Consider the following 25,656-nt stretch of genomic DNA (forward strand, 5'->3'; position numbering starts at 1 on the left):
TTTGGTGAACTTTTTGACACAATCATTGGCAATGCCAAATTTGACGAAGATGATCTTGTCGGTGACTATTGTGCACGCAAATATGGAATTGAAAATAAATTGATTGACACGACTGAATATGAAATTAATGTAAATCCAGCAAATATCATCACTACATACATCCAATGTGATGTTGTCAATAGAAAACATTTTGATGATGCTGAAAGTGAATTACGTAAACATTTATTGACTGATGTCAAAGTTGATGAGGAAAAGGTTAATTGCTATATGCAGAAATATCACGAAAATCATTATTTTGATAAGACATTGGCAGTAGCACTTCTTGGTGAATTGAAGCTCAACGATCAACAACGCGAACGTGAGAGAAAGAAATTTTTGTCGACAATGATCAACATTACACGCATCATATCCGAATGTTAAATTTATTAGCAAGATTTCTTTGTATTTTCTGCAAATATGAATTTTTTTGTGTGTACTCAATATGACTTATAATGAGACTGGATGTGGCATTATTATCCACAGGAATTATTTATTTGATATATTTAGTATATTGGTTATTTTAGACATAAGAACGAATGCTTTGTTACTGCGCTGGGGAGGATTGAGACGCATTATTGCTGGATTTATTTCGCGTTTACGTAATTTTACGTACGTTTTGGTTACGTTTACGTCAATTTACGTACGTTTTGGTTACGTTTACATCAGATTACGTACGTTTTTTTGCTTTTACGTGAATTTTACGTACGTTTTCGACTAATTCTAAGTTTCTTTACGTAAATCACATTCAAATAACAAAAATACGTTAAAATTTGAAAATGAAGGCAATTTTTGATATTAAAAACCCAAAATGCGTCCAATAACATCAATCAAAAGCAGTTAAATTAATTTTATTATCCACTTATTGACCAAATTTGTTAACACTTAACACATCGGTACTTTAAATTCTATTTAAGTCATATCTTATTGATGGGATAATTTTAGTTAGTCTTGAAATTTCGTCTTGTTAAAAAGTCAGAATTAAATAATAAAAATGAAGTGAGATAAGAAATATTATTCATAAGCATCTTGAGAAATCATTACAAATTTTATACTCATTTCAGCGGCATTTTCATCACTTTTATTTTCATCATTTCAATTATCAATCAATCATCAGCACAAAGTTACGATAATGCGAAAATAAATTGTTTCATTCGTCACTTAAAGGAAAAGAAAATTTTGGCATCCGATTTTGACGAAGCGCCATCAATAAGAACAATTAAACGGTGTGACAAAATAGTCGATAATGTTAAAAATGTTTATTATGAAAAGCTTAAAGCCACAACAGCACTTGACCTTGGAACATTAAATTTTGAAAATAGTTTAGATAAGGAACGTGGATGCTTTAGTAAAGAAATCAAGTCACGTGAAGTTGGTGATCATATGCTGAAATTAATCGTCTACAAGTCATTAGGGGTTATTTCATACAATCTAGTGCTGGATCAGGAAAAGACAAAAACTTTAATAACAGAATTAATTGCAGATGCAGCTTCACTGTGCACATTTAATACAATTTATGAGACATTCAATTACGAGAGAATCAAGAACTTTTGTAAACGAAAGTATGTCATCGATCACAATGTTTTGGGATTAAAGGAATACAATCTTACACTTAATCCATTTAATGTGAAAATCCCGGACGTAAATTACGAAGACATTATCTCAAAAATAGTTAAAGAGAATGCCAATTTCATCGAGAGTCGTATTAATGCTGAACGAAGTAAAGACGAAGCATCAGCAAAATCACTTTTTAAATTTACGGATGATAATGAGGCATTGAACTTCCTTAGCAAAAATTGGGCTGTTATTTTTCTCACTGAAATTAATATTACGGATGATGAGAGAAAGGAAAAGGAGAAAATGTATGCACAAGAAGTATTGGACTTTCATAAACAAAAGAACATCATTCCATTGAATGATTTGTGTTGTGATCATAGCCGATCATAGATTGTTAACATAAAGTTTGTTTTTTAACGTATTTTTTATATTTAAAATTAAGTAAGGTGCATTTCGTACGTATTTTGGTACGTTGACGTTATTTTACGTACGTATTTGATGTGTAACGTTATTTTTCGTACGTATTTCATGTGTAACATTATTTTACGTACGTATTTCATGTGTAACGTTATTTTACGTACGTTTTCTACTAAATTGACGTTATTTCACGTACGTTTTATCACATCTTTATCGTAATTTACATCAAAAACTGATAAATTGCAGCAGACTATCCAATCCAATAAATGAAGGCGTGAAGGTTGCCATGATCATGTGAAAATTAACTTATTATGAAACATATTTTGTATTACAATGATTAATGTGATAAACTTTATGGTAAATAAAACGTATATGAAGTCTATGAAAAAAATATTATTTATTTTTCAATCAATCGTAGCTGTCTGAGTCCATCACATTTTAAACACATTCCAATTTTAAGAGATTTTTGTGTCAAAATATTTAATTTCAAGTGATTCTAATTTCTCAATTTGCTATGGTTCAAATGTTCTTTATAGGCTGATAAGAGAGTCAAGAAAATTTATTTATTAAATCATTGTCAGTTTATATTTATATTTTAATCGAGGCACACACAACGCTCTACTTAATTTTTTTTTCTACAATGAAATTTTTGTAAGGAACTTTTGTCAATTGACATTTTGTTTGGCTTCCGTTTTACTTTTCTGTGTCATAAAGTAGTGCATCACGTGAAATATTATAATTGAAATCTAGGACATTTTGTGTATACATTGTGGGAAATAATTGTAAATTTGAATTTTAAAACCAGATTTTGTCTAGTATAAACTGAAATTATTAGTATAAACAATGTTTAGACTGACTAGAAACCGCAGTTAATTAATTTAATTTTTGCACGTACTCATCTCATTTGATTTATTTGAATAATGAGTAGTTAGTTTATTATGGGTTAAGACTTGGAGCTTGATTATTTAACAATTTTTAATTCTTTGTGTTTTTACACTCAAATCCCACAGATGTGATGACTAAGGAAAGAGAACATTAATTAATTAAAATGTAAAATCTTTAAAAAATGTCGTTAAATTTCAAAATTTTAAAATTCAAATTTCAAAAGTCCGTTATATTTCAATTTATAAAAATACGTTATGAAACTTTCAAATGATCCTTAAACAATTGCTTATTATTCCTGATTTAATCAATAAAGCAATATTTATTTACAGATTAATTATCTCTCTTATTACATTGCTGTCAATTGACAAATTACATGCTCGAGAGGTCATAGATTATTCAACACAATCGTTAATCAATTGCTACATTCGTCACTTAAAAGTCTTAAAGAGAATCGAGTCAAACTTTCCCGAATTACAGACGAGAAATACCATAACCGACTGTGAATTGAGAATTAAAAATGTTAAAACTGAGATTTTTAAGGCAGTCAAAACAAGAATGAGAAAGAGCAAGAAAACAGCTCCAATAGCTGATTGTATTGTTGATTATTTAAAGGCAGAATATTGGGCAGAGATTCAAATGAAGCATGCAATTTATGACGCGTCAGCATTATCAGATGATGTCAAAAAACAGAAAATTGACGAAGTTAGACAATTGTCAGATTATGAATCAGAACTGGCTAGTAAATACTGTTCATATGAGGATGAGCTTGGCATTTTGTATGACGATTTTTATGATAATGAGGGAGACACAGAAGATGATAAGGTGACATTGTATTGTACACGAAAGTATGTCATTGATAATGGACTGCTTAACATTCAATCAGCTAATCTAACATTAGATCCAGATGTTGAGGTAGCAACAAAAGATTGCGACGATATCATTGACACTTTCATTAAAGACACTGAGGATTCATTGACGGAGAATTTAAGAGAAGAGAAGCCTGATGTTACTAATGAGCAGATTGATTGTACTTTACAGAAGTATCGTAATGGAAAATATACAGAAAAGATAATAGAAACAGCTGTTGTGGCCAGGATCAATTTAAGCAGTGAGGAAAAGTCAAAACATAGACGAAATTTCATTAAATTTATCTCTGTTGTCATCAATGAAGTCACAAAGTGCTTTAGTGATCAGAATTAGACAACACGAAACATTGTAAATAAAATCAGATTAAATAAATCCGATGGATTAAAATTAAATCCTTCGGATTAAAAAAAATAAATTCAGAACATTTAAAATCAAAACAATTCTAATGATTACTTAATTTCATAATACATCATTAGCATTAATCACATGCTAAATTTTGACAAGTGAGAATGATAAGGGTATATCCGAAAATTGTGTGACTGTCTCACCCCAACAAATCATGATCCAAATTTGTCCTCAATAACCTTGTTCTTTTACGTAATGTCTGACCGTTCCTTAATCAATTTAGTTTATAAGGATTATTTACGATTGTCGTAAATAACACACCGCATTAACGCATTAAGAGTTGAAGATTTTGTTTAAATGGCACATGTCATCTAAAGAGTTCTAAAAAGTGAAAGTACTCGTGTTATTGAATCACTTCAGCGCATTTTTGCTCAGTGATCAGTAATTTATTGTCAAAAAAAAGCTAATCAGTACGAGGAACTCACTTCTTCGTTTAAACATTTCAAGATCCATTGCATTAAAAATAACGGTCAAATATTTTTTGAAAATTAACGGCTAAAGAAAATTCAAACTTTTGCCGAGGGGAAAATTTCCAGAAGTAATTTTGTAAAAAACCAATGGACAGTCCTAAAGCTTCAAACTCAAGATCTCACGCCTCATCCAACTACTCGATCAAAGTGAAATTATAGACGTAGGTAATTCATTCCAAAAATGTGCTAACAATATCACTTAAAGTCTTAGTGTCATTTAAAATCTCATTCTCTCATCATTATTTTCATTAATTTTAGTATAAATTGTAAGATTTTCTTACTTCTCATCACATTCAGTCACTGATTTTATAATCAACATGAAGTTTCATCAAATAATCGCATTATTAATTCTTATCAGCTATTCGTCTGTGAAAGCTGCAAAGAGTTACAGCCCGGGAATCATCAACTGTTACATAAACCACCTAAAAGCTAAAAACTTGCTTGGCGATGAGATCCAGGAACTTCCAAGTGTACTTAAAATAACAGATTGTTCTGGTCTAATTGACAATGTAAAATCGGAACTGGTTCAGGAAACAATGGTGAACATTAAGAAGCGTCTGGAAATTAATAATAAGGAACAATGCGTTGAGGATACTTTGTCTAAGAATAACATCCTCGATGTTACTTTTGTGGCTGTAGTTTATGAAGTTCTACAAGAAAGTTCTGACAAGAAATATGAGAAGGAAGTAAATGACGCTAATGAGAAGCTTGAAAACGTCATCGAAGATTCAGTGACTTATTGTTTATTTGAGGATGATTTTGGTGATATTTTCGATGGATTATTCACAGACGATAAGAAAAAAGAAGAAGATACAGAAACTGATTATTGCGCTAGAAAGCACGTACTTGATAATCAATTGTTGGACACGTCTGTTTACACTTTGAAATTAAATCCAAATAACATCAGCACAGACAGTATCGATTGTGACGAAAAGATTAAGCTGTTGATTAAAGATATTGAAGATGATTTGGTTGACGGAACGAAGAAGGAACCAGTTAAGGAATATGAATGTCGTTTGAATGCCTTCAGACGCGATAAAGTTTCTGATAGAATGATGGCTACGTATTTTTTCGGTGAAATTAATATGACTGATGAGCAAAAGCAAGCTGAGAAGGCAAAGTTCATTATTATGATGGGAAAAATAGCATTTCAGGCTGTCGAGTGTGAGGAAGATTAGATGTTAAGTGCTTATTATGATGAAAATTATTCAATAAAAATTAATTATTTTGCATGAGAATCACAAAATCGCATGTTCAATACGGTTTTTGACCAATCTTAGTAAACTTATCCTTTCATAGGTTAGGTTGAATAAAATCACAAAATCGTACGTTCATAACGACTTTACATCAATTTTATTAGGTATATTAACAATCTTTTTGGAGGTTAGATCGAAAATCGTTTGTTCATTACGACTTTTGACCATTTTCATATTAAATAAGCTTTATCTTAAGGTATTTTGTCAAATTATTATTATTCCTAAACTGCACGAGCCACACGACTTTATTCAATTATCATGTAATTCGTCTGAATCATACGATTTTTGTTATTTCAATCAAAGTTCAAACAGGTCATTCAATTCTTTAGCATGAGAATCGTGCTATGGAAATTACTTGTCACGCTTAGTTCTATGTCTAAGATTAGTTATTTTTAGTGACTCGACAGTGATTTGTTAATCTGATTAGTAATGTTAGTGGATGATGTCAAGGATTTGTACAGGTTGTGCAGGTGCTAAACCATGTAATATCCAAAAATGGACTTATTTAATAAAGATCCAGACACAAAAGATCCAAAAATTCTAATTTTTAATGTCCATCACTTATGCATATCCCCTAATAATGCCTATAAACAGATTATAAACAAAAAATAATTCTTGAACAATTAGATAAATTCATAAAGTGCCAAAAAAGGTGTCAAAGGAAGCCTCAAAAACATGCCTAATCAAAAAATTTACTTCATTCAAATGCAAATGATGGAATTGACGATAATAAAACGTAAATTTATTGCAGTCACACATTTTAAGTTTGAACCTGTCCTTTCTTGTGCATGCACAGGTACGCACAAAAATGGTTATAATTGTCATATAAAGTCTGACAACATAGCATACATCCAACAGATATTTCATACAAAATTATGGTAATTCCTGTCGTAAAAAAAATATTTTTTAATATTTTTTAATATTTTTTTGGATATTTATTGCAGTTTCCTCGTTTGTTGTTTTAAGATTCAAGCAGGTAGTGTGAACTAATCATGAAGGTGTTTATTTGTGTATTACTGAATATTTTCTTCCTTTTAGACCTAAAACAGAACATCTGTTAAGATCCTTTAATAACATAAATATTCATGAGATATGCAAATCTGCTTACTAATCATGAATTCTATTCTCGTGGCTTGAATTGTCTATGTCAAGTGATCTAATAACGCATCCATAAAATCATTTCAAGTGTAATTGGGGGAAAATACTCACATTAAAGACTAAGTATTGAACAAGTACGCCTAACGCTTCAACATTTTTATTTGCATGCAATAGTTCCAACATCTGCTTTTGTTTCTCAAGTGCTTGCTGATCAATGATTTGCTGAAGCAGCTGTTCCTGTTGCATTTTATTAACATTCGCGTTATTCTTATTGACTATTTTACTGCTATTATTGTTTTCAAGTTCCTTAGCTTTAGATTTTGGTGATACATTTAGCGATTCAATAATTCCATTACGATTATTGGTGTTAGGCGGTGGTGTTGCGGCCTTTGACGAATGTGTCGAGCGTATTGAGCTTCTTGGTGATCCATTTACTGGCGATTGCTGTTGAGACAATCGATTGTGATCTAAAATGATAAGAAAAAGATCATAACGATTAAAATTTGAATACATAAAAAGATCAAAATTTAAAATTTAACGGACAAAATTTGCATAAAATTTATTTTTAATCATAATATGCCATGATTCTAATTAACTCTTCATTTGTGTATTAACTGTCATTGTAATCGGACGCATTTGATAAGAAGCTCTTGACATTTAATTTAATTCATTCAAAAGATGTCAAATCAAGTCTTTACAAGCACTCCAAAACATCAGGAAGAGACCGAGACAACAGCTTTACGTGAAAAGAAGTGGCAAAATATCATTGAAAAGTCTGAAAAATTTGACAAACAACGTAAGCAACGATTTTTCCCAAGAAAGCCTTGTGAGTCAAAGGAAAATCGTCGTCGTGTGAATTTCAAGAGCCCAAAGAAGTACATTGATCCAAATAATGCATTAGCTGAAAAACGTCGCAAGCAAGCAGTTGAATCGATGCAAATTGCTGAGCAACGTCGCATACGTAAGATGAAGGAACAAAATAATATTGACAAGCTTGCTGAGGAACTTGGCATGATGGAAATAAATAATCACACTGAACTTTTGCCTGATGGACGTTTGAAGTTGTCAAAGAAGCAATTACAAGCACGTAAAATTAAGCAAGCTCGCATTCGTCAATTTTATGAAGATCAGCAAGCTCGGAAGAAAAAATCTGTAACTTTCCGTACTTCAATTGCTTCAAATGATCGAGCTTACCGTGTTCCACGAAAATACATGACTAATAAGGCACAAAAACCAGTCCAGAAGAAAGCAGAAATCCAAGATGTCGATATATCGATGCCAACCAAGTCTGTTTTGCGTTATACAAAGGATCAACTTCGTGAAATGTGTCCATTTGGATATTATTTTTTCCAATAATTCAATTAATTTATTTAACAAGTCTTCGTACTATGATATTTTATGTTAATTCGTCTGTTATGCAGCTATTTTATCGAAATATATAAACTTCTGTCTATTTTTTCGTTCTGTGAACCTTAAATTACTGCTATTTATTCTAATGATGATTAATTAAATTAAGATTCAATTGTAAACAAACAGGTTACGTAATACGTAGCTAAAAATACGTACGAAACATACGTAAACGTAAGGCTGCTACGCTATACCTTTTTTTTTGAAATTTAACGGTTATTTTCGACTTAATCATGAAAAGACACACTTCATACTCTGTAAGCGTACTTCCAAACACGTTCTGAATGTCTCTACACATTTCCCGTCTCGACCGGACATTTTCTTCGTCAAATCACATACAGTACATTGTATACAATATGGATATGACTTAATTAGCTCGAATATATCGACAAGTTCCTATGAAATTCATTATAAACACAACAAAAAAGTTATTTGAATGGATATTTTGAAGTAATTAAAGCATCACATGAATAAATTTTTGACACTTAATGCTCACAGCTCGTTTGATGAATTGATTTTTTCCGACAATTTTCTTTGTAGCAGGAATGAAAAATAAAAAAGATTAATTTTAGAAATAGGAAGCATGAAATGAAGCTGTACATAAATTGTTAAGTAGCAAGTGTTGATGAAAATATTTTTTCTCATTTTCCTTTCTTCTTGATTTTAATTTCATCAAAAAAATGCTCAAGGAAATTTTTTGTCTTTAATTAACCCAAAAAATTTCATTTTTTTCATGTCTGTTGATTGAAATGGAAGCGACTCAAACAATATCCAATTGCGGTAGGTTTCAAGTTACTTATTCTTATTTAATTGTTATGTTGTAAAGGAAATTCCAGCTGAGAATTTTTCTTTTGACGGAAAAACTTTTTTCCATATGAATAAATTAATGGATGTTGTAAGCAGTCAGGCAAGCAGCATGTAGGTGTAAATAACAATAACAATTTTCTCAAGTTTCAGTTTTTCTCGGAAAATAAAAAATTTTTCATTTTGAATTTTGTAATGCACGGCTGCATGTGCTACACAAAATATTACATCAATTTGTAATTTAATATTTTAGAATTCATCTATTTGCTCACGTCGTGTTGTGGCTACTTTTTGAGTCATTATGCCTCAATTCTCTATTAACGATCAATCGACCATGATATGACGTACTATTAATTAATGTATCGCATGTCAATCATATTCATTGAGTTGCAATTTGGAATGAATTCAATGCATTTACAAGGAAGTGATCAAAATTTCTAACGGCTCTTTAAAATTCAAAATATAACGGCTTTTCAAAATTCAAATAAGCGAATCTAAAGCGCCGCTTTCAATTGAATTCGCTTTGCTTTTTAAAATTTGAAATTTCCGTTTGAATTTGACTAAAAAAAATATGTGATTATTTAATGAATTTTATAAGGAAGTACTGAGAAGAAGCGGTAGCTTAATACGTGACTTTTTGCATATACACATTACGCAAGAATGAAATGAAAAAAAAATTAGCATTTCTCCATGTACGGATGCACATGTGCATTACTTTTGGAATCAAGAAAACTCTTTAAGACTGACTGGTCAGCTAGACATGCAGGCAGCAACAGTAATTTTATTCTGAATTATAAGAATGTCTAGCTAGAATGTAAGTCAAGGACAATAGAGGAATTATGTCACATTCCACAAGCAACATTAATATTTATGCTGTTGTGGGGGAACTTAATGATTTCCTAGTACGATCTTGATTTCTTAATTACCTAATTATCGTTTGCACTAAATTCATCGTGGCTGCTATGAATTTCCTTGAAAGTAGCTTAAACAATGTAATAAGATTTTTTGTATGGTGATAAATGTGTGTGCATGGAAGTAAATTTAAAGGCATTTGATTTAGTATTCATGCAGAAATAATAAAGTTCATTTCCATTTCATTAAGACTTGTACTTTTCCGTGCCGTGATGCCGGCATCAACTCAAAGCGGTCGTCATTGTGTGTATATATGGAAATTTACTTATGAAGATGCTGCACGATATGCTGCATATTTTTCTGATTAATTTATAATTTGTTTGAGATTACATTTATATCATCATTGCATCATACACGATTGTTTCCAACAATTTTGTATTTTAATCGCATAATTACAAGTTACTACTTATTGCTATATTCGAATAAATTTTTGCCATTCACAATGTGAATAGACTCATTCAAGCGATGAGTTTCTTTATTTTTTCTCATCTATAAATCTCATGGGATGTGATTTAATGCGACACGTTGATATCGTCAGTCGAGTATTTCGTCTTAAAAAATGAGAAACAAAATGAGAATTTGGTCATTTGTGGCTTTTAAAAGCGCATTAGCTTAATTTACATCAAGATTCTCAGGTAAAATTTGATGCCGAAATGAACGGTAAAAAAAAAATTCAAATTGGATGAGAGAAATTCAAAAATTAAAAATAACGGTCAAAAAATATTTGAAAAATAACGGTCAAATAAAATTCAAACTTTATTGAGCCGGTTCAAATCAATAATTTTTATTCAAAAACATCATGTAACGACTAAATGTCAATTTGTTACATGTTAGACAGCAAACCGTAACCACAGATGGACAATCAGACAAACCAACGGTAACAACAGCATCAATTGACACTGTGAAAAGTGATAATAATTTCCCATAAGTCTACACGTTGTTGCCAAAGTAGTCTTTGCAATCGTACTCAAAAGTTGATTTATGGCCACTATTTGCAGTCCCACAATAAAATTTCCCAATTCTCTTTCTTTTGTCTAGATTGTTGTGTTACTGACTGTTGGCCATGAGGACGGGTTGTAATTAATAAAATTTGAGATGGAAATGTAATTTTTTCGGCAATAAAATTCCTTAATTAATCCACTTGTCTTGGTCGATATACTCAGCTGTGCTAATTAATTAATTTGATGAGCATGAAAGTCAATAGTCGTGTAAATTACACGATTTTTGCATTAAAGTAGGCGAAATGTTGTGTTTAAAAATTAAAAAACCGTTGCGGTTTCACGATTATTGAATTAAAATTGAGATAATAATTCAAGGCACATAAAACCGCGCCACTTGTACGACTTTTATGTATTCATCCTCACACAGGTCGTAAACAGACAATTTTCGGTGTAAGACAATACAAGATGTCTTATTTCCACATCCGTTATGCATCTTTTTTATGCTTATCATAAAACATTCATGATTATTTCAATTCTAACGGAGATTCAGGCATAAATCAAAACATCATAATATTGTGTAAAGACGTAATTTTAAACTTGAAACAAATGTAAAAGAGAATCTTATTCAGCATCAGTGATTTGCGGTCATTTAAGCGGCCTGTAAAACTGAATATGGACCGATGCCAAGTGAGCGTAAAACAAAAACAGCATTGAGATAAAAGTGATTCATCTTCAAGTTTCCCTCTCGTTTATCGGAAATTTTGGATATAAAAGTGTTGTGATTGTTCATAATTGATGTCTATTTTTACAGGTTTGGATGTTTTTAGAGCAATTGGTGAGTTAATTCTTGGAACAAAGCTGCTCACTGGATCTGTAATCAAGATCCAGTCCAATTACCGCTTTTGAAACACCTGAAAACTTCAATTCCAAAACTAACCTCAAGATCCAGCGACGAAAATCCTCAAAAACTCCAAATTCCTCAACAAACCTCATTTACGAACGATCCGCAAGAAGAAAATTATGATGGAAATGCTTCACCCACATAAAAAGCTATTAAGTATGTCAAAATCTAGCGGTTTTTATGGCAATCGCTTGAATGAAACTGAAGATGACATCGATGACTTTAATAAATCAATCTGTACAGCAATTTTTGGCTTGTTGGTAAGTCGAATTTACAGAAAAAAAAGTATAAGTTTATTGACAACAAATTAATAGCACGCAATAGCTGAATAATGACCTTAAGCTGATTCACAATAAGGTGTAAGGTTATTGCAAACTATTTAGCATAAATTAGTTTATTAATTCTCTTTAAGTTGGTGATTTTCATATTGTTTTGTGTAAGAGAATGTAAATAGGTATGGAGTTAAGTCGATGTGCTTGATTATCTGATGAATCAAAGGATTTTCTGAGCAAACAATGACGAATTAAATTTTATGGACTTCATGGGAAAAAAGTTACGATTTAACGGTTTCTGGGAATTTGAATTGTTGAAGGTTTCGTTAAGAGTTTGACGAAGGTGGTTTTGAATTTTGAATTTCCGTTAGAAATTTGAGGTGAATATTTTTGAATTTAAATTTTGAGGTGAAGATTTTTGAATTTTAAATTTCCATTAATATTTGAATTTTAAATGTCCGTTAAATTTCACTTGATCTTTTAAACAACAAATCTCAACAATAAATTACTTCCAATACAATTGGCATTGATACAATTTACCTAAACTTTCATATTTTCAATACCCTCTTCAATAGCCAGTGTCTATTCAACTGCCATGGCAAATAACAAGTTATTAATAAGATTTCAAAGAAAATTATAGAAACAAAGACGATTTTCAATAACTTTATTTTTGCAATAACAGAAGATAATTAGCTTATAATTGGCAATAATATGTATTAAAGGAATCATTGAAGATGACGTCGACTAAATTAAAAATATCCAGGTCTACAATTGTAATAATTCATTAATATGTAATTTAACTCAATTTAGTCTTAATTTAAATGCAGACAATACAAAATGGACATAAAGAGCAGTATGGGCACCGTTAGATGTCATAAATTAATAAAGATCATAATCAATTATCTATAATTAGCGACTAACTTCATAACACAATCATAATAATTATTTGTGTATAATTTAAATTAATCTCAATTTAGGTCTACATTCCCGTTAACAATTCCCATTCAAATAGCGGCAATCTTCTTAACAAGCTATGCTTAATCACATTTGTACACATATCACATGTGCAATTGCAATAAAAAAAAGCAAGCAAGATGAAATAAATACTCAAAAGATAGCTCAGAGACAATGCATGTCAGTCACACACTCACATGCCTTTTTTTTAAAGCAATAAAGTAATTCATTAATGAATGAATTAAAATAATTTGTCTGCAATGTAAAAGACGAATGACCTCAATAATAATAAAGTTCTGTACATACATTAGTGCTGTACTGTAATGTGGAAATGAACTCTGTTGTTGGTTATGCTGAATTATTTGCAGAATTGTTTGCTGAATGACTTGTTTTTTGGGGTGAATTGGGGGATATCCTGAGATTTAATACCTAAAACTGAAGTTTACTTCTAATTTGTATTGCAAAGTCGTCGTCGAGTTCTACTCAAAAGGACTTAACCCTAGAAGACAAAGCACATGTTCTCCATACCAGTGTAAGCCAAGAGCAAAGCTCTTTGTCTCTTAGGGTAATAAACTGCAATGATATTTGGATCCAAAGGATGGAGGAGCGTTTATAGCTATAAATGAGTCTGTACTGCCTCTATTCCATAATTAATACATCAGTAGCACGCTTAGCGCAATCAAAGTATGTTCCTTAGTCCTAGGAAACTCTAGTGAGGTTTAATATAGTGAGCTCCAATCGGATCAAGAACAGACTAAAGTACTGCTGAGCATGCTCTTTGTCTGATAATTTCAATATATACTTCCGAATAGCACAAGTCGGTTAGTCGATTAATAATCTGAGCAAAAGTAGGCGTGACTCTGGCATGTTTCAGGATTCAATTGAAATCCGACATCCTTCCAGAATCAGGCCAACCTGTTCTCAGATTATTAATCGACTTTGTGATATTCGAGACTGCCTATTACTCACTAATTACTCAATCTTGCTGCATCTCCCCTCCTTTCAGTGATCTAAATGATGCAACATCACAAATTAGCATAGTCAGCTTTTTATGCATCATTCTAAATAAATCAAAATGCAATATGGTATTTCGCTTACTGCAATGGCATCAAGTCTTATAATCTCCGAGATCTTAACTTAATCTCACGACTGCATATTGAATATCACACTTGTTTGTCTAAAAAACAAATTAAATTTTTTTATGACTCAGACGATCAGCTAACAAGAAATGTTTTTAAATCTCCACGACGGTTCGAAAATAGGCAGCAACAAGACAGACTTCAAACAAAAATATCATAAATACTAGACAATTTCCGAAAATACTCTGACACTCAATATATTGCACTCATTAATGCTTAATAATTCTTTCCTTTCTATTATGCATGCTCCTTAATGGATTTCCTGTTATCTTTTTTTGTGTATAAATCTGGCAAAATATTTTCATTACGTAAACTATAGTCTAATTGCAGGCATTAATTACTCATTATTGCAATTTCTAATGCCTCAGTCGCCACTGTGGCTTGGCTTGTTTTTAATGCACTTTTATTTCTGTTTTTGTTTATGTCCTGAAAAAACAGAAGTAAGGGAAATAAACGAAATGGCGTTAATGAGGCCAAAAGGAAATGAGAAACGGAAGGAAAAATGCAAATTTTTGTGCATTTATGGCTGTTTTGTAGAATAACAATTGTACAGAGTTGAGGATCTTGATAGAAAGTTTGGAATAAGGGAAAGGATATGGAATTAGTCGACAGGATGTTTAGTAATGATCTTGATATTACCCGATATTACATGAGAAGTTACATAAATGTCAATGTTTAGGAACTAGACGCGGTACAGTCATAACTAATCTTAATCTGATCACTAGAATGCAGTGTGTATATAACTGGATGTTCTTAATTTGGGACAGCTCTAAGCTGAATTAGGATTTGCACCAGGTTCGACTGGACTGGTGGCGGCTTATTTTTCTATTTGTTGGATATTTAAGGAACTTTACATCGACTATTTAGCAGAGAAAGTTACTTTCCAAGTAAGTTGTCCGGATTGGGAGTCGAACTCGCAATCTTTGCGATATCCGGTTGCATTGGGATGCATCGTATCAGGCTATCGAGGACAACAGTGGAATGATACAGAGCTTGACAGAATACCAACATAAACTATCAATCGACACAGATGATTTTCTTTGATATAATATTATTAATTTGTGAATTTCCGACAGATCCTCAAACAGACAATCAGTATAGTCACATAGTAACTGAATTAATGGTAAGACTCGAACTTCCTTTGTATACTGGCACTGTGATGGCTGATTTTGACTCATTTTTACGGTGAAAATGCAGTTCGACGCTTGTGCTGCTCGAATCTCCAAGACAGTCATAGGAAATCACAGCTTCCTACATTCTAAAAATCCCTAATTACCCCAATTAATACTCAAAGATAAGACATTTGCTGACATTTGAATATGTAATTTTCCAATAATCTTCATTCAAATCTCTCTCAAACAGCACAAAAAAACAGCAAGTCACATATCACACGTGATAAAAGTCTAAGTAGGCGTCAATTTCTTTTGTTTTTACAATTCCGTTGAACGAGAAACAAAATTTTGTTGTAGAAGTGAAATGAAAATGCGAGACATTGTTTATTGACCTTCATAGCTGATTCTAACGAGTGTCACATTTGAGAGCAGCTAGTCGTGAAAATAAAGTAGGAATGAAAAAAAAAATTTGGCACCGCTACAAAATTGAAATTAAATATCAGGTGCAATTTTTGTAAATTCTATGGAATGAATAAAAAAGTAAGATTTTTATTTTTGTGAAAGGAAATGAACAAAATTCACCATATGAATTTTAATTGAATGCTTAAGGTAGAGAAGCTAGAGGCAAGGTGGCTTGGAATTGACGTAAACGCATTCAATCGTATTAAGAGCTTCTGAATTCAAAATAGATTCGTAATCATATTTCAGGTCAATCTAAGAAAATTATATTGATTATGAACATTTGATCCTCCGGAACTGCTCCTGCTTGTACTTCTGGACATCACAAAGCACTTATTAATTCCATTTGCCATCTTTTTAAGCCTATTTTCAACTCATAAGTTTGCAATTCATTGTTTTACGTATAATTTTACGTAATGCAATAAACGTATGTAAATTTACGCAACGTAACGTCACTTCGAAAAGTTTTTTGACTAGTTCCAGCAAAGGAAGTGATCGATCAACAAGATATTTGGCTATTCTATTCTCAGACATGGCACACGTCGAATAACCTTAAATTCAAAGATCCTAATTCCTTTCAATTGCAAAACTAACTAATGCAGAATCAATAGAAAGAAGGAGAAATGAATTAATTGGAAAGTAATAAGGTTGAATTTCATAGAAAAATGTAGATCAACAAACTTAATTTAATAAACTCATCACGAAATCAATTAAATGAATGGAAACTACAAGTAATTCACAATTCACAGCCAGAAAATGTTCCTCACTCGACTTTTTTGCCAATTTTCAATTTCATGCAGAGTAAAATGCGCAATTACAGCCGCAAATATATTCGATGCAATTAAATTGAAGGCAAATAATTGACTTTCATCGATTCCACATTATTATGAGTTACAATCGACACCGGAAGCAAGTGTCTCTCTTTCTTTTCTATTGCCATATGCCTCTCATCGTACACATCGTTTGATCAATTCACATTAATGCAAAGTCAAATATAATAAAATTTACATCTATGACTGTATTGGTTCCAGTGGAATATTCGCGCACGCACTTTTTACATGCCTGAACTTCTTTACTCAGCGAGTTTATAAAAATATATATTTTATGGATACTAACAGAAGTCACTGCTTACTGCTGGCATGAAAGATATATTTGTAATGTTTTTTTTAGAGATTCCAACTGAGAAGTCGCTGTGCGAGACTGTGGAACATGTTTCATTGACAAAAATTGAAAAGTCGCATGACATAGACTAATAAATTGGAGTGAAATTGTGACGAAAATTGTTAGAAAATTTTGTACAATGAATGCGATTATTGTACTAGAAATTTGGATTTATTGTCTTATAGCCTTGACGAATGCTTTTTGCGTATTTTTATGGAATTTTTGTTAAGTAAGGTATTATTAGTTGATCGGAAATATTTGGAAGTGTATGCAAATATGCTGGTTTGAGGCAGGAAACTGCTTAATTTGTCAATTTAAAATAAAGAAAGTTTAACGGTTTTTGAAAATTCAAATTTTTAACGGCTTTTAAAATTTTGTATTTTTAACGAAACTTTTAAAATCATTCCAATTTTGAATGAAATCTCAAATTTTTAACGTTTTTAAAAATTTTAAAAATATTTTAACGAAACTTTCAAAATCATTCAAATTTCAAATGACAGTTGAGTATCTCATGTGTCAAAATTCAAGCAAAATATCCAATTTCTAATCAAATTAAAGATTACTTGACACTATAACTGACTTAATGCTAATCATTTAATGCATTTTGAATACTTCCTGACAGATTTGAGTTTCCAAAAAGATCCAGCAGTCAAAAAAATCACAAAACAATTGCAAATTTCACTTCGACAAAAGGAAATCCCCTCAAAAATTATATCAATATCGCTTTCATATCTCATCATGCGTATCAACAGAACCCCTATCAAGCTACTTATTCATCTTCTTGATACAAACTTGACGAAAAAAGAAAAAGAAGAGAAAAAAATATGTTTTTTGAAAAATTGATCGCCATATGGAATGATGAATGGCTACAAAATGATCTTGAAAAGTATTTCATTCCGATGTCTAAAAATACAGCATATAGACAGAGACATAATTGCCAAATAAATCCACTGCTGTTGCTAAAATATTTAGTACCGCCATAACATTAAAGCTGTTTTGTGCTGGATATGTGGGTTATGTTGATTCTTTTAGTATTGGATATGTAATTCAACCAAACAAAACAACTCACCGTTGCTATCAATGAGCATTAGCGGTTCAACAATTCTCAATCAAAATCACTTAATGTGTTGCTGCTTACAAAGAAATCCGTAATCTATATATTGTGATTCCTTATATGTCCAATATTATTATTTTCTTATTTAAAATTCATCTTTTGAGTTAGGACAAGCTAGACACTAAAATGTAGAAAATTAATTCCAGATGTCGTTTTGTTGGTCAGTCTCACTTTCTGTGTGGGAATTACATCCAACAATAGTATAAACACTTTTTTTTTGTTATCTGAATGTCACACTAATAGCTGTTGAAATGGAGATATTGAAGGTCTTGTCTGATTTGATAGAGGGGTCATTCACTTGTGATGTTGAAGATTTGATGTATTAACGGATTTTTAGAGTTTGAATTTTTTAACGAACTTTTTGGATTTGAACTTTCAACGAACTTTTTGGATTTGAAATTTAACGAACTTTCAGGATTTGAATTTTTTAACGAAGTTTTGGAAGTTTGAATTTTCAACGAACTTTTGACATTTGAATTTTTAGCGAATTTTCAAAATTTGAGTTCTTAGCAAACTTTTGAAATTTGAATTCTTAACAAATTTTTAAACCTTTAATTTTTAACAATCTTTTAAGATTTGAATTTTTTAAACTGAATTTTCAAAACAGGCAATACGTCATTTATGGACAACCCTGTAGGTAAATTAAGTATTTTTTTTTCTATGAAAAATACCAAAACAAATCACATTTCTTTGTTTCAACAAAAATTTTTGTGCTGTCTCTTTTCGGCTTTAACAATTAATAACCGTCATGTGTGAAGCAATTGAGCATAAGAGACATGTGTAATATTAACATAACAGGCAATTAAAATAATATTTTCATTTAATTTGCTTATTTCAACATTTTGTAATTGAGCACATATCTATTTTATTTTTTTCGAGTATATCAGGCATTGAACCAATTTCATCTCATACTCTCGTACACACAATGACACTACTTTCAATTCAACTTAAAATGAAAATTATGCAATAAACAAATAAAAGTAATTAAAAAGTTTAATTAATTTGAATTGGCGTCGAACTTCTTCTACTCATTAGAGAGAGCCTTTCTATTGACATCAACCAGATTGTGCTTACTAAAGTCCATGTCATAAAATCAACGCTCAATTTATTAATGAATTGGTCACATAATATTATGGAGTGTGAAATTCACTGTGAAATGAAAGTTTTTTTCTTTCTTCAATTGAATCTGCTATGGAGCTGGTTAATTCCATTATTAGAATATTTTATCAATGAATAAGTTTGGGAATGGCAATTGGTGATGTTGTCTTTTTGGGGTTGTTGAACTCTCTTTTGAATGGATTTTTGTGGCATAATATTGATAATTTTGGAAGCATTGAAGAGTTTTTGATCCTGTTAAGCAGTGCTGTTCAACCTTTTTGTGTAACGGCACACATTGGTGACAAGTCATGACCAAAACTGTATACAGCATGCGGTTCATAACATTTTCTAACATACTAGTGTACCGCACCACGCAATTTGGAAAACACTGATTTATAGGTTATGTTTCTCAAAACAAGATCAAGTTAGTCTAAGATGATAATGTTTTCAAGAACTTGTAGAAGCCTAGACACTGGTATTCCTTATTTGAAGAGAATTGGAACTGTCAGATGGAATGTTCAGAGTCAGATGGAAAGCATTCTGCTGTAACCTAAGCTCCACATAGGAAAATGTTTGCAGAAAGTAGGTAAGTAATTGAAACTGTCAAAAATGAATAGACTTCAAAGTTTATGCTACAATAATCCAACTTCCAGGTGTTTATAGGTTAGGTTCATCAAAATAATTCGAAAAACTGGACAAATCTGTCATTTGAGATTTGAACCAATCTCTGAGTGCTTGTCGGTATCGAAGTTCAAAATCACTAAAGTCACTTCAACATTCCAAGACACTAAATAAGTATCATTATTCATCTAGTTCAGTGGTGGACACGACATACTGTTTATGGCATTTCCAAAACTTTTAGCCAACAACAGAGATCGAAGTCACTTAGTTCTAAATTTCAGCTTAGCTAAGCCGATTTTTTTGTCGGCTAAAAAAAATCATCGGCTTCGATCTCTGGCCCAGCACACTCGTGTGTCGCGGCACGCAGATTGCTCACCACTGCTCTAATTCCCCAACAATTCATTAAAATAGGACACAACAAAGTAAAAAGTTCAGGAATAAAGCATTTCCAACTTGAATAATATTTTGATGCATCCACAAACTAGCTTTATTCCACATAAATAATAGCCACTCCATTAAAAAATCCACAAAAATGACTAATAAACTAAATATATTTAACAATAAAATGCGTTAAGAAACCTAAATTTCATTCATGAACTAAGCGGTACTTTATGTTATGGTTCTGTATTTTAATGATAACTTTATGCTGTGTTGTGTTTTTTACTTCTCTTTATTCATGGTGGAAAATTGAGCATGTTTATAAGATGTCCGTTAATTTTCTTGTAAGTACTATACACAATCTGTTGAATGATTTTTTAATTTTTAATATTGTTGGGGTTGTTCATAAATGACGTTAAGAGTTCAAATTGGAAACTTTAAAATTTAACGGTTTTTAAAGATTTGAATTTAAATTAGACAAGATAAAGGAAAGTAAGGAGAATTAGTGAGTCTTGAACAGCACAACATGTTCGTTAGGGCGATGCAGGAGGCGTCATATTAATGGCAAGACACGAAGTTGCCTGACAGCACCGTGAAATCGCTTTTCAACCTCGAATTGTGTCACTCAGAAGTCATGACGCTTATTGGTTTAAGACTCAAAATTGGAACAATATAAGTCGGTTAATAGATCTAAAAACCGGCAACAGGTCGGGATGACTCTGACATGGTGCTGAATTTGAGCCAAAACCGACAACAACACAGAGTCAAGCCGACCTGAAGCCAGATTTTCGATCGATTAATCAAATTGTGCCCAATGCCTTCCTTTGAAGGTTGCCGGTATTAATAGAGTAAAGACATAGGCTGAAGTGAGAGGGCTGGTGTACCTTCATTCTTTAACATGACTTAAGACCTCAAAGTTCACTTTTTAATTAAAAATCAGAGTCAACTTTGAGTCTAGGACTTTACATCACATTTCCATACAAAAATTCACCAAAAATCAAAACTTCCAGTTCCATTTCTGATTAACATCAAGTTTCAATCAGTTTGAATGACCCCAGAATCAAATTTCACAAAACCTTAAAATCATCCACGCTTGTTTCACTGGATTCACAAATTAATTGACGTATTTATTAGCATGGACAGCTCACACTCATTTCCCTTACATATTTAATAACAACAAAGTGATTTCACAAGTGAGAACATATTAATCTCGTCACTGATGCTGTCATTTCCAGTCTTATTATTAATAAAAATTGATCAATTAAGGCTAATATAGTCAAATTGACGATAGACAATTCACTAATTATGGACAGCACATAATAAGTCCTATTGTATTGATTCTTAATGCTTTCGACTTAATTAAGGTCTTTAAAAATTCTATTTTATTATTATGTCTGTGACTTCTTCTTTACAGCACAACAGAAACTACTCGCGTACAATTTTTGTTTTCATTCCACCGCGTCTTGATCGCAACTAACTGAGAGTCACCGCTTGATCATATTTTGTTTTCATTTCTGTTAGAGAGCGAAAAAAATGAAAAGCTAAAAATAATATTTTGCGGCTAGGCAGTAAGCAGGCAAAGGCATGAGAAGCAAAGTAAAACAAAAACAGAGAAGGAAAAATTTGATGGAAAAACTTGAGCTTAATTAATGACGTAATTATTCTCTCACGAGAGAGTAAGTGCAGTTCATGCACATGCGAAAAAATTTACAGTTCCTGCATCGCTGATCAGCGTACACAGCGGAAGATCAAAAAATTGTGCGGTAAAAAAAAAGAAACGACAATAAAGTCATGAAATGATGATCTTCTTCTTGGTATTAAGCTTTATGACATGAACATTTCGACATGGTTGCGCTGATTTGACTCTCTTGTTTCCTTTATGACTGCTTCATTATGATCAACTTGCTGGATTATGTTCTAGAAATGTTGTAGATGAGTTTTGTGCGATACTGATGATGACTTTCTCATAGTCATTATATTTGAATTACATTGGAATGAGAAAATTGTTGGAAATTGTCGTGGGATTGATGATAAATGAGATTAAAGTAATTATTGACATTTTAACGGTTTTTTGGATTTTAAATTAACGAACTATTCAGTTTCAAAAATTGAATTGAACTTCAAAAATTGAATTGAACTTCACAATTGAACTGAACGAAAATGAACTTTTTAGATTACTGAACAGGAAATTTTGTTTACATAAATTAATTTCATTAAAAATGCTTTAATTAAGCACTTATCTAATGAATTAAGTAGCTTGTTCACATTTCACGATATTATGCAAGCTTTTTGTGACATTTTCATGCAAATAAATTGCTTTAATTTGCTTATTTTTTAAAAAGATGTAATCAAAGATCCAGTGGAACATCCAAATCGACCTTAAAGGCATTTTACAGTCTAAAAATGAACATCCTTCCAGTTGATACCATATTTTACCCAGACACATTACAAAAAAACAGTAGGAGAGACAAAAAATCCAAGAAAATTGATTTCTGTCCAAAATATGTGGCTGATACTGATTTACAATGACTACTGTCTTACTTCCATATATTACACGCTCAATACATGCTCAAAAACTTTATTTCGCTAAGCTGATAATTATGCGATATGTTTATGGCAACTGTATATATTGCAAATTTATGTCACGCAATGTTGAGAGAAGCAATTTTTGTTCATTAAACACGTGTTTAAGTTTAGCTGAAGAAATGCGTAGGTATGGTGCATAAAATAATATAATTAATATGCACTTCACATGATACGCATGAATATTTTATGTGTTGTAAGCCTTTAATAAATATTTGAAAGTGATGAACATTGACAGGAGTTCAATGTACTTAATACTGAAATTCTGGCCGTTGCTTATCTTAGATTGACTCACATGCCCACATCTACAGATTTTTTTAATTTCTCTACAATTTAAGAATTAAACTGAAATTAAGATTTATTGTGCGATTTTTCATGTGTGCACTTTAATATTTTTCACATAAGTCCAATTGTCGGCTATTGTATGTCAAGTGCTTAATTGAATTCAATTTGAGTAAACTTAAAAAGAAATTGAACATCTTGATGTTGTTTGGCAGGGGTGCATTGCGAAAGTTTAAGGAAGCATCAACATTTTGAGTTTTATAAAACCGTTAAAAATTTGAATTTTACAAAACCGTTAATGTTTTTGAATTTTTACAAAACCGTTAAAATGTTTGAAAGTTACAAAGTCGTTAAAAATTTAAATTTTACAAAACCGTTAGAAGTTCGAATTCTACAAATTCGTTAAAAATTTGAATTCTACAAAGTCGTTAAAGATTTGAATTTTACAAAACCGTTAAAACTTCAAATTCTACAAATCCGTTGAATTTTTGATATTTTTCTCAGAGAAGTCTAATAAGGTACGCATCTGTAGATGAAATTGCACATTTTGATGCCATTCGATCGAATAAGATAAAGAAAAAACATGAATGACACAAGCATGTCGATGCAAAGAGATTAATCTTCATAAAACAATCAATTAAATATGCTTACGGCTATACTCATTGAACTTGCTCATTTCCACTTGGGCGAGCGAGGCAAGAAAAAGCGTAAAAAGCGTATGAAACCGTATAATGTAATTTTAACAAAGTTTGAAAAATCGGAATCATGATTTGAAGTATAAATCCATTGCTTTTTGATTACACTTTAATTATGCGTTATTTTAACTTTTTTTATATCCATTTTTACCCTGTTTCTTCTGAATCTATAATCAGACGAGATTTAAAAAGTTTGCAAATTTTCGGAATTAAATTCACTGTTAAAGTGAATAATTTTAATAATTTTTTTTTATTTCATTTCACCATCAATCAATCCTCATCATTATTATACAGTATTGTACTGTCAAAATATGATTTAAAGAAATTATGGAAACTTTATGGTACGTTGTAGTCATTCAATTAAAATTAATGGATTTTTCTCTCTTACATGACGAATCTCTTTTTTGTTTATCAGATGACCCAACCCTCCCCATTAAGTATTACCACATTGCTTAACAGATATCATGTATTTTTCTGTTTCCTGAGAGGTCCTCAAGTTCGAGTAATTTTACATGTTAAAGTACTGAGATAAAGATTTTAATTAGCTGTTGTTCTTGTCATTTTTATTGTTGGATGTGACAAGTTCAAGTGTAGTTTTTGAACATTTACAGCTGATTTAAGAAGTTATGAAGGGAATTTTACTGTTTAAAGTCTTATAGACTTGAAGTCTTTTACAGTTTTGAGTTTTAAATAATTGATGATTTAACGGATTTCAAAAAATCAAATTTAAATTTTAAAAATTGAATTTAACGGTTTTTGGAAATTCAAATTTAAAGGCTTTAAAGAATTTAACGGATTTCAAAAATTCAAATTTCAACGGTTTTTTTGAACAATTCAAAAATTTTTCAAAGGTTTTCAAAAATTGAAAAAATTAATTCGTTCAACTGAAAATTCAAATTTCAATTCAAATTCAAAGTTTAACGGTTTTCAAAAAAAGTATTCAAATTTGAATTTCAATTTGTTTTCCTTTTCACAAGCAAGACTCAATTCTAATTTGTAGCAACAAGAAGTGCTATTAACTCATGGCTATGCTGTAAAGCCTTCAATTTCACACACCAGCTTTCTATGCTTATCATTAACATTTCACTTTCAATGTCAAACTTTGCCTCTTTGTCAAGTAAAAAACCACCTTCTTATCACCTCCTTAACCCTGATCTAATACCTTAAAAATGCATCAGCTGATAACAATAAATTAAATTCCATAGATAACAGTACATCGAAATTGGTCATTTTTACTGAAAAAAATCAGATCAATGTTGGAACCTCTACTACATCCATTGTGCCGATGTGTCATAGACAGTAATGAATCATGGAAGAAGAAGCCATAAAGGCGAGAAAGTACTTGTGGACAATTTTTTATTGCCCGCACTATGCTTGCTGTCGACATCATCATATGTTTTTGACTCAGTGTATTATTTATAAATTGCGCATGTGCAGGAGGTAAGGGATTTCGGTATGAGTCATCATCGGCTGAAATGTCCTTACATGCAACAAATTTTATTGTACGGGAATGTTCCGATTTAATTAAAGTCTGGCATTCATGTTTTGTACCAAATCCATCAAATTTATTGATTTTTAACCGCATTATGCCAAAAAAAGAAATTTGAATGGAACTGCTGTGGATTTATTTGATCGAATTTTATCGACCATTGACGGTGAAATTGACTTTAGACAGCAGTTCCTTAAGCTTCTTATAATTTACCTTTTTTTAATCCATATTTGCTTTTATTTGTAATCCTAAGTGTCCATAACATCGACTTTTTAGCCGTTGTCGCACTTTTACCATTTTTCAATGTTTTATCGATTTTCTGTGTCTCCGATTCCTTCTTATT

The 25,656-nt window shown here is 31.4% G+C and overlaps 4 protein-coding genes across 4 annotated transcripts in view; 3 read left to right on the top strand and 1 right to left on the bottom strand.

Annotated features, from left to right (window-relative positions):
* Positions 1-25,656, bottom strand: part of toc (toucan) — a 226,117-nt gene that overhangs the window by 9,307 nt on the left and 191,154 nt on the right. Inside the window, exon 6 of the mRNA XM_070644259.1 lies at positions 7,103-7,458. Within this exon, the coding sequence (XP_070500360.1) occupies positions 7,103-7,458 (356 nt within the window). The remainder of the gene's footprint in view (positions 1-7,102; positions 7,459-25,656) is intronic.
* Positions 976-2,403, top strand: LOC139093530 (uncharacterized). Its single transcript, XM_070644263.1, has 2 exons — positions 976-1,035; positions 1,101-2,403. Exons 1-2 carry the CDS (start codon positions 1,031-1,033, stop codon positions 1,981-1,983), a joined length of 888 nt encoding a protein of 295 aa, XP_070500364.1. The 5' UTR covers positions 976-1,030; the 3' UTR covers positions 1,984-2,403.
* Positions 2,620-4,175, top strand: LOC139093531 (uncharacterized). The gene is made up of 2 exons (XM_070644264.1): positions 2,620-2,661; positions 3,225-4,175. The coding sequence occupies exons 1-2, from the start codon at positions 2,651-2,653 to the stop codon at positions 4,093-4,095; spliced, it is 882 nt and encodes a 293-aa protein (XP_070500365.1). The 5' UTR covers positions 2,620-2,650; the 3' UTR covers positions 4,096-4,175.
* On the top strand, positions 4,742-5,883 carry LOC139093532 (uncharacterized). The gene is made up of 2 exons (XM_070644266.1): positions 4,742-4,798; positions 4,896-5,883. The coding sequence occupies exon 2, from the start codon at positions 4,955-4,957 to the stop codon at positions 5,813-5,815; it is 861 nt and encodes a 286-aa protein (XP_070500367.1). The 5' UTR covers positions 4,742-4,798; positions 4,896-4,954; the 3' UTR covers positions 5,816-5,883.

Source organism: Chironomus tepperi, unplaced genomic scaffold, assembly GCF_022539635.2.
Source record: "Chironomus tepperi strain 1889 unplaced genomic scaffold, CSIRO-AGI_Ctep_v1 contig_337, whole genome shotgun sequence".
Classification (NCBI taxonomy): Eukaryota; Metazoa; Arthropoda; class Insecta; order Diptera; family Chironomidae; genus Chironomus; species Chironomus tepperi.